Source organism: Vanacampus margaritifer, chromosome 4 (genome assembly GCF_051991255.1).
Source record: "Vanacampus margaritifer isolate UIUO_Vmar chromosome 4, RoL_Vmar_1.0, whole genome shotgun sequence".
Taxonomy (NCBI): Eukaryota; Metazoa; Chordata; class Actinopteri; order Syngnathiformes; family Syngnathidae; genus Vanacampus; species Vanacampus margaritifer.
This window is the reverse complement of record NC_135435.1, coordinates 6,019,617-6,029,707: the sequence shown is the minus strand read 5'-3', so window position 1 is coordinate 6,029,707 and position 10,091 is coordinate 6,019,617. Positions and strand designations below refer to the sequence as shown.

Sequence of the window (10,091 nt, the reverse complement as noted above, 5' to 3'; positions counted from 1 at the left end):
ATGTTTTATTGTTAAACTATCAAAGATGTGTTAATTTCACTGTTACATGAGTTTTAGTGTTGTTATGGTAACGGGGCACCTCAACTGGAAGTGGTAATGTGTCAGATAAGTTCCTGTCTCACAACAGCAACAGCATCTGTGCAGCGGGCTTCCCCAATCCTGGTCCTCGAGGGCCAGAGTCCTGCATGTTTTAGAGGTTTCCGTACACCAACACGCATGATTCCTATAATCAGCTCATCAGCAAGCTCTGCAGAAGCCTGATAACGATCCTGATCATCAGAATCAGGTGCGTTGAAGGATGGAATCATCTAAAACCTGCAGCACTCCAGTCATCGAGCACCAGGATTGAGGAAGGCTGTTGTACAACAGAGTTATATTTATTTATTTATTTATTTATTTATTTTCCACAGGATAGTAAACAACACTGCTGGGAGTCATAGTTACTCTCTCAAGAGTTATTTAACCTGTAGTGTTAGCCTGTGTTAATTTTTTACTCAGTTTTGAGTTACTTTTACACTGAAATTTTAACACTGAAAAGAGTTACTTTAACACCAATTCTGATAAGAACCAAATACACTCTGACTCAGTGTTAAATTCAACTCTTAAAGTGTTGAATTAACACTGCAAAATTTGCAGTTTCAAACTGTTTTCTATGCATTGAATGTAGCTATCAAGTGACTTGTGCACATTAAAATGTTCCCAGAATTTATTTCATCATTACCATATGAGTGCAATTATAAACGTTGACATCATCCCCTAAACAAATATTTTCATTCATCCACCCTCCATTCATACTTCCGAGTTTGTAGGAGAGACCCCCTGTAGTGGTGTGTGTTGTTGATCTTGTTTACTTTCTAGGCTTAATTTGCCCAGCAACTTTCACTGGATGACTCACCGAAGGCGCCTGTTACGCATGACAAAACTTTGCAGAAAAAAAATCTAAATCAAAGGGTGAGGTGGAGCAAACTGATCGCAGGCGTCAAATATAAAGGTGTTTGGCGCCCTCGTCCCTCTTTGAGACAGGCCACATGATGACTATGTCGTGCACCGGGAGTCGGACCATGCACAGCTCCAGGCGGCTCAGTGGCGCGCTATTGTGCGCATTGCTGCTGCAGACTTGCTTTTTCGCTCAAGCCCAGTTCATGGACACCGAGTCTGAAGAAGAGCTGAGTCCCAGAGCCCTGCGGGATTTTTACCCCAAAGGTCCGAACTTGACCAGTGAAAAGCAACTGGTAAGATTTAGATAGCGGCACCAAAATACCAAATGTGTTTTTGTTTGTTAAATGAAGTGTTTAAAGAAGAATTTAGTTGGTATTGAGTCATGTAGAACAACGTGAAATATTGCATGCATGTTGGAAAATACTCTTTACGCAAAGACATTTCTGATTCCGTCATATACATTTTTACTCGGAAAAGATCATTAGAGCGACATAGATTTTTATGGAAACTGGACCGTTTTATGGTTTCTGATAGTATGCGCTGTTGTGCTGAATTTATCCTTTACTAAAACAAATGAATGTTGCTGCGTGACAGCTTGGAGCTCTCCAAGAAGTTCTTGAAAAGCTGCAGACTAAACGACTGCCGATGTGGGAGAAGAAATTCGGCCAAGTCCCGACGGTATAAGCTGTTAGATTTTTCAGTACATATGTGTTGTTTTGTTTTTTTACTGTACACTCAAGCTTGCTATCCTGTGCCTCTTTAGTGCGACATCGGGGAGCAGTGCGCGGTGAGGAAAGGAGCTCGCATCGGGAAGATGTGCGACTGCCCCCGGGGAGCTTTCTGCAACTTTTTCCTGCTCAAGTGCTTATGAGGCTGCAGCGCTCGGCTCTCAATGTAGAAATATAATGTAGCATTAAGATAGGGAACTTTCACTCAATTCCTTCGTAATGTCATATTTTTATGAAAAGCTCTATAAGCGCACAGGGTGGCAGATGAGATGAATATTATGTATTTATTTCCTTTATCACAGATATGTACTGTATATGAAGCACAATAAGAGTCCACCCATGGGTGAGTCACTTTTGGACACGTAGACCTTCATGACCACGTGTAATTTAGAAGCAATTAATTGCTTAATGGCTCGATTTTGATTGAGGCCGTCATTACATTCCATTGCATACAACTGGCTATAACCTAATGATGCGACATGGTATATCATTTTCAAATAGGCTACTCATAATGTGTGGGATTCTTCCATTAAAACACTGGTGCAATCTTGTTTCAGGTAAATGTCTGTGTATGTATCATAATTCATGACAGAAATAATAAATGGTGAATCGTGTTTTGTAAAGCAGTGCCCTTGTCGCATAATCTTTGTGAAATAGAAAACTGATGAATCAGTCAACAACCACAGTGAAGCATGATGCACATTAATGTAGGCTAATAACCTGACCTCGGCCATCTTGGCACCACAAACTATCAATTATTGTAACAAACTTAAAATGTGTCTTTTAACCACACCACCACCATTAGTATATATATAATCTGCAAAATAAAGATAGAAATAAAGTGGTGAAATGTTTCACTCGCCTGACTTTCATATCGGCAGCACGGTGTAAATGAGAGTGAAATTACCTTTCCCTATACTGTATGTGCCCTGATTGACTATTGACCAGTCCCGGACATGAGTCAACCTTTCGCTCAAAGTCAGCTGACGTGATCCAAAACAAATTAGGAAATTGATGGATGGGTGTCATACGGGGATTTAGAGGAAATCACAAACCAAGTAGCAAGCAGGCAAGTGGAGAACATGCACACTCCACACAGGAGCCAATATTTGAATCCACAACCTCAGAAATGTGAGGCCAGGTCACAGTGCAGGAAAGTATACAAGGAAAGAGGTGAGCTAAGAAGACAACTGAGGGGATGTTGATGGAAAGAATACTTTGAGCATTGATGAAAGCAGGAAAACACATATTGTATTTAATTGCTGGATTCTTTTCTTTTTTTATTTATTTATCAGAGAGCACTCTAAAGTCCCAAAGTTGACTTTGAGAGTAGTTTTTGCAACATGGATGCCACTGTGCATGTCTCAGAGCTTGTCTCTTACCCAACAGTCCTCTTTGCAACCTGTCAGCGCTCATCAATAATGGAGAGGAGACAAGTACAACATGTTTGACCTTTTTTTTTTGGGGGGGGGGGGGGGGGTATGTGTGTTTCTATTTGGGAAGTCCACATGGGAATAAAGGAACATTTTATTTTGGACTGTCAACTCAACACACATTTGCATGAATATTTTACCAACATCTGAAAGAAAAAAACTACAAATTGAATAAACCTTTTTTTAAGTTCGAACACTGAAAAAAAAAATCATCACAGACCCTGTGATAATCCGTAAGAACCAACATATGATATTACAATATGAAAAAAAAAAAGGCCAAGTGATGTGGCAATGCTTTTATGTACTACTATTAATGTATTTGTGAAATGTGGCCATTTCTTTGTGAAGGAGCGCTTTACTGTCACTGATTGGCGAGAGTCAGTACAAATAAAGCAAACAAGCGTTGAAAGGGCTTTACATGATTTTAGGGAAATCTCTGCCTAAAAGATTTTAGATAAAATCAATTTCTCATCAATCTGAGCTTACATTTTCATTAATACTGTATAAACAGCAATGTTAATTGGGTTCTGCCTGTCCCAAATCCTGTTAATTTAGTTTTTTGTGCATCTGGACAGGGAAGATTTGTCACTGATGCCCTTGGAGAATTGCCTCTAATGGTAATGTAGTGGCTTTTTTCCCCCTAGAGTCCAAACCGACATGCTGGCGGTGCTCATTTGTCGGCAATAATTTGACAGAGACATAAATGAAGTCAAATGAGAGAAAGAGGCAGCGTGTGATTGAGAGTGTGAGGAATTAAGACGCCGAACAAGAAACAAATGAGCGAGCCTGAAACAGATATTGCTTAGCGACAAGATTGATGTTTGTTGGAAACGTCTCAATCTGTCAACACTAACAAATTTCCAGAGGCAGAGATGCTGCTTTACATGATGTGAATGCTAATATGTGAATAAAGTCGAGCGTGCTGCGCATCACCACCCCCAAATTATATAATATGGTTATATATACAGTATCACACATGTTCACTTTTGCATCGTCAGGAGGGACGTGAGTAATTGAGGGATGAGTAATTGACGTGAGTAATTGAGGGATGGCGGACCCAAATGCAGGACGTGACTTGACCAGTCGCCATGTCTGGACAGAACGTGACTAGACTGGTCACAATGATTGGAATGAGCGTGACGTGACCTGATTTGCTTTGACTTGACTTGCTGTAGAGTGGCTATGACTTAGCTGGTGTTATGGCTGTGGCTGTGGCTGTGGCTGTGGCTGTGACGAAGACGACTTGGCTGTGACAATAGCTACTTGGCTATGGCAAAGACTTGACACACAAACTCCCACACAACGTCGTAGACAATGCTCCCACACTGACTGAACAAACCGCACAAACTAAATACACTTCTGCTAATTACTTGACAAGACACACCTGGGGAAGACACAGGCAGCTGAGGGCACTGACAAACAGGGGAAGGGAAGACACACAAGCGGACGTGGTGGACGTGGACATGACGAGACGAGGGGAAAGACAAGGAACACAAAACAAAACACTGAACACCCAAAATCAAACCAAAACCCAACCCCACAGAACCGAAACGTGACATGCATGGAGTCTGATTGCCAGCCAATCACAAGGTACATATAGATAACCATTCAGTTTCAGTCCCAGCTAGAGGAAATTTGGTCTTCAATCGGAATTTTCAGCAAGACCTACCAAAAATTTGATCTGGCAGACTATGGTCAAGGTAATAAAATGCAATTATGGTTAACATTGATAATACTGATGAGCTGCTTTGAAAAAAAAAACAATTATATTTTATTCTGATATCATCAATGTAATATTAATCCCGTATAAAAGAGCAAACAATAAATTGTAATGCTTTTACCACAGACTGCCAAACCACAGTTGGTTTGTAGACTTGCATTTGCAACAAACCTCTGTTATTAGAGTGTACGTTTACTAGTAAAATGTATGAACATTTATCTACTAACCTTGCAAAAAATGATCGCTGCAAATCCGTGAATACTTTGTGGGCTGCCAGTCTTTTTTGTTGATTGCTGCTATCAATCGACGTCTTTTGTCTTCATTAGTAGGTATGTGATAAAAAGCAACATTTGGTTTACTCCCTTGTCTGTCTGCACAACCGACCGCACAGCAAGATATGACCATTTTATGACATAATTGATTAGATGAAGGACTTTACGTCGTACGAGATTCAATGGTTGCAATACAGGCAAGTGGTTCTTTTGCCGTCCAGCGTCCTGGAGGGGGCGTTCCCATGGGGGCGGTGACGTCACGTGCAAAAGGTCAATAGATTAAAAAAAAAAACAATAGTTCAATGCATTTAAAAATGTCAAAAGCATTACTGTACTTAACTACTGCCTAAATGTGTGATGTCTTCAAAGTATGAGTGATTCATTTCATTTTTATTATATAGTGATTAAATTGTCTTTATATGTCTAAGGCAGTTAAAAATGTTACTTCAAAGCACAGGTATTGAATTTAAGAGTCAAAAAGTCCCAAATGCTGTACTGTATTGTATTATTATAGACATGCAAGCAATGCTCCCCTCTAGTGGTTCTATTGGGGACCATCTCCAAATCTCTGTCGTCATAACCAACAAATTAAAATTGAATTTAGGTACAGGTAATTCGTAGCTGTAGCAAACAATGGTGATCTTTAATTCCAGAGTTTGTCTAAATTGTTAAAAGACGGAGTGCATTATTAAAACAAACATGTCAGTGTGTAGCAGCATGGATGATCTAACTCTTTATAATGACCTTGTTTGATTAGCAAAGATAGACAAATGTCAATTATTTAAACATAAATATGTGGGGGAAATGAGTGCAGTATGCAAAAAATAAAATACAATTTCAAAGAAAGATAAAATCAGACAGATTTTGTACATAAACTGTTGGCGATGACTGAGTCTTGTCTGCTTACCACTTAAATGGTCTGAAAGATTGAGTTATCTGACATTTACTTGGTGAGGGAGCGAAAGCAGACAGCAAGGCACACCACAAATCAGCCTTGGCAGAGTTTGAACGTTTATTGAAAATGAAAATTAAGCAATGAAGCACTGCTGTAAACTTTCATGAACAAAGGGGTGAAGATAAATTGCTATTCACTATAAACCTGTTGCTCAACACACCAATAACAGCAGCATTAAACCTTCCAAAACTCTCACATCCGGACTCAAATTGAAACAAGTTTCAGAACTCAAGAAACTCTGTACTGAATTATAATAAAACTCCTGCCCCATCTCTAGGCGGTATTACAACAATGACAGCAAACTATGAGCAAGCAGTATGAACGAGGGTTTGTCACACATCCAGTGTATGCAAAAGTTTCAACAATCTCAGCAAATTAATATACTTTAGATGAGATAAACTCAAAGCCATGAAAACTAAAACTATGGGCAGTGTGACGCAAATATTGATGTCTAACAGTCAAACGTCAACGCAGAGCAAAAAGATTTACCTGAAAGAAAAGAGTTTAAGTCCGACTATTGAGATGAATCTTATATATATATATATATATATATATATATATAAATAATTTATCAAGCAAACATGCCCAGGAAGTGATGGTATTTTGCAACACATTTAATATAAGCTTGCACTTATGAATGTTTCACAGCAGCCTGATATTTGTTTTATACCAATTTTAAAAAAATACATAAATACGTGTTGTTGGCCTGTGTCGAAAGTAAAGTTGCTACTGTGAGTAATGTGAAAGCAATTTATTTTCACTGCTAACTTGAACAAAGGAAGGCTGTAAGTGTGAACCACTGAAATGGGCCAGCTTAAAAAAAAGTGTGCAACAAAACTTGTGAAATGTGAACCTTCCTGCTTGTGATGCAATTCAAAATGACATCCAAATCTATGTGAGATGTGAAGCTGCGCAAGGCTGTGGTCCCCAAACCAATGTATCTTTCTTCAGTTCTTCATTCAGTAGACGCTCATGTTCCGAAATCACAAATGGGTCCGGTTTACAAAGAAGCGTCTCCCGCAGAGTCGTCCTGAAAAGGGTAGCTGAGCGCGGGTGGGAAGCCCTGACTACGAGGCTGCTCGTCCATCAACAATAAATCCTCCACGTCCCTCCCTTTGTACCGCCGTCTGGCGATTTTCACTGTCACTTTTCTGCCTTGAAAGACTTTCAGCGCCTCTTTGGAAGCCATGGCTCGGGCAGCGGGCTCGTCGCGCCCGTAGCCCGTGCCCATGTAGACGGTCTGGCAGCGGATCTCGCACACGTGGCCTTCCTTCTGCACGCGACTTGCCGGCAGGCCGGCGATGTCCTTCAGCGGCACAAAGACGCACGTCAGGGTCCGCTTACATGACTCCACGCAGCTACAGAGTATTTCGAAATGGTCCAGGTTGGGGCCAAACCCCCCCGCCGACACCAACTTCCAGGCCACGGCCTTGTAGAGGCGGTTGAAGAAAGGCTGGTGCTCCGCCGGGGCCTGCAGGGTCGGCCCGCATTTCTGACTCATAGGTCGTGCTGACGCTTTTCCGGACGGTCGAGCCTCGGGCTCATTAGGAGTGTATCTGGCTCGTTTGGCGCAGCTGTCATCGGGAGGTTCTTCGTAAGATGAGCAAGAAAAAAGAGAAACAACATTTAATGAGGCAACAGCATGTAAACATGGAAGTGCTACATGAATGGAAAGGATGAAAAGCTCGCAGTACACTGTGGATTTTCACAGACAACACACAAAAGGACAAAAGTTTGTTTTTTAACAATGAATGCACCATCTGTTGTCTTCCTAATATAAATCCAATGCAGTACTTTCAAAGCATAAAGTAATAGTAAAATGTACTTTTGCCACAGGATGAACAAAAAAAAATACTTAAGAATCTGACATGCTACATTTACCTTATATTTTAATCCAATGTCCAAACTTTTTCCTTAGAGGGCCACAAACAGGAAACTCAAAGGATGAAAGGTGCCACTTTGACATTGTCTGACTTTATTGAAGATGCTAAAGCCAATCAGTCAAGCAATTAGTTTTGCGTTTTAAAAAGTTATTTTTAACACCCGAAACAGGTAATTAGGCAGTTTGGAATTTTGCATGATTTGGGGTAGGCCACAGCCTTGTATCTGACTACAACAGGTCCACCCCTGCCGTGGCTGAGCAGATGTCCACATTCAGAACATTAGCAGGATTAATTGCTAATAAGATGATCCTTTTAAAGGGATGCTTGACTCACTGAGACATTTTCAGCAGTAAAAAGTTCATATTTTATCCATGATTAATTTGATATCTTTATTATTTTCATGTACAGTTAATAGTGACGTCACTTTAAGTCAATAGCAAGTGGCAAAATTAGTTTTAAAAGGTATTAATTGTTCATGAAAAATAATGACATTGTCACATTAATTATAGACAAAATATTATCTTCTATACTGTTGAAAATGGCTCAATGAGTCAAGTATCCCTTTAAAGTAGTAGAAACCTAAGATCTTAACCATTCATTTTATGTGTTCACAAATCGGACACTGACACAGGCAGCAGAAAGTGGAGGGAAATATTTTTGTTTCTGAAACTGAAATATTGAAAATTGAACTGAAAAACTCACAATGCATAATAAACAGAAATGAGCAATTCTAGTTGTAAATAGTTTTTTTGTATATCTTAAAAAGCACACTCACACACACTTTTTCAACAATCTCACCCAATAAGGTAACAGGCCATTCCAAATGTAATTTCTTTATATGCTGAGAGCCACTACAAAATGAACAGTGGGTCACAAATGGCCCCCATGCCATTGTTGTAGCAGTTCAGCACTAACGTAAGCCCCGCACTTTTTGACTGACTCACTGCACAAGGGCACACACACCTCTTTTCAAAAAGAAGAACCATACAATGTTCTGGACTCTGCAAATACATTACATAAATGTTCAAAATGTTTACAAAAGGATGTCACAGATATGTTAGACACTGGCAAAATTTCTGATAATGACTTTTTACCTCACACACCACACTCAACATCTGCAAAACGTTTTGAAATCAAGTTTGTCTTACCTAATGAGGCACTGCACTTTTCCTTGTGTGCACGTTGATGCACTGGTGGATCTTGGACATGGATTCCTTCACCCATCTCGTTGATCTTGTCCATGACAGCCTCCGGGTAGCTTAGACAATGGGAGAGAAGATATTAGCTTCCAGCTTGCACTAGTGGCGTTTGTGTTGCGTGTCCTACCTGCAGCCGAGGAAAACATGGTTAGCCCAAACCATGGAGAGGGACAGCAGCCGGTCCAGACTGCGGTTTGAGACTCCTGGTTTCACTGTGGGGTATGCGTCCATGTTTTTAAGGATAAACTCTCTGCGAGCAAACCACTGTCTCTTGTTTTCACAGTAGCCCCTTAAAGTGTCGACCCACTGGGCCACCTCTCGGTTCTGGGCCAGGTACTCCGAAACGATGTCCTCCTCCGTCCTCACTTTCGCCATACCTGCGATTTAATAATGCACACTTACGTAAATATAAGAACAGATTCCTTTAAACTGCTGCGCGAGTAACAGCATACGTTCTTGTCATCAACCACGAGCGTTTTTGTACTAACTTGCCTGCTAAAAGCTTAATTCGTTGATGTATTTGAGAGCACTTCTGGCTTCATAACGTTACACCATTATGACGAGCTGAGTAGAAGCGATGCGTTTAAATACATACATATTAGCGATATTGATACAAATCACAACCTGTACACGTCTAACATCGATAACATTTTGGTAACATCTTTTCAACTTGTTATATCGAATTACCAAGCTTTCTCTGTTGCGAGGTGTTGCTAGTAGCTACTGCATGACCAACTGATGACGTATGAGGTGAAGTTTCCGTCTTCGGCAAAGAACTACAATTCCCAACGACGTTGGACCAAGCAACAGGTTGATGCATATTTGTGAATATTTTGCCGATATAATAAAGTAGTTGGGGCACAAAGTGAAAGTTTGACTTGTAAAAACCAAACTAATTGGTATCAACTTGACAGAGTGTAACTACAATCAGACGAAATTAAATACAGATGGCATCAAGCTAA

General features: G+C 40.4%; 2 protein-coding genes across 3 annotated transcripts; one reads left to right on the top strand and one right to left on the bottom strand.

The window, feature by feature from the left end:
- The first annotated feature begins 933 nt into the window (after positions 1-933).
- On the top strand, positions 934-2,294 carry cart3 (cocaine- and amphetamine-regulated transcript 3). The gene is made up of 3 exons (XM_077564172.1): positions 934-1,232; positions 1,534-1,617; positions 1,703-2,294. Exons 1-3 carry the CDS (start codon positions 1,029-1,031, stop codon positions 1,808-1,810), a joined length of 396 nt encoding a protein of 131 aa, XP_077420298.1. The 5' UTR covers positions 934-1,028; the 3' UTR covers positions 1,811-2,294.
- Positions 2,295-6,080: 3,786 nt separating this feature from the next.
- cdkn2aip (CDKN2A interacting protein) lies at positions 6,081-10,054 on the bottom strand. 2 transcript variants are annotated; one of them, XM_077564675.1, is made up of 4 exons: positions 9,817-10,054; positions 9,257-9,506; positions 9,079-9,188; positions 6,081-7,637 (listed from the first exon to the last, which is right to left on the bottom strand). In XM_077564675.1, exons 1-4 carry the CDS (start codon positions 9,947-9,949, stop codon positions 7,048-7,050), a joined length of 1,083 nt encoding a protein of 360 aa, XP_077420801.1. In that variant the 5' UTR covers positions 9,950-10,054; the 3' UTR covers positions 6,081-7,047. The 2 variants fall into 2 exon arrangements, with proteins under 2 accessions (XP_077420801.1, XP_077420802.1); XM_077564676.1 differs by lacking the exon at positions 9,817-10,054 and adding an exon at positions 9,622-9,797.
- Positions 10,055-10,091: the final 37 nt, after the last annotated feature.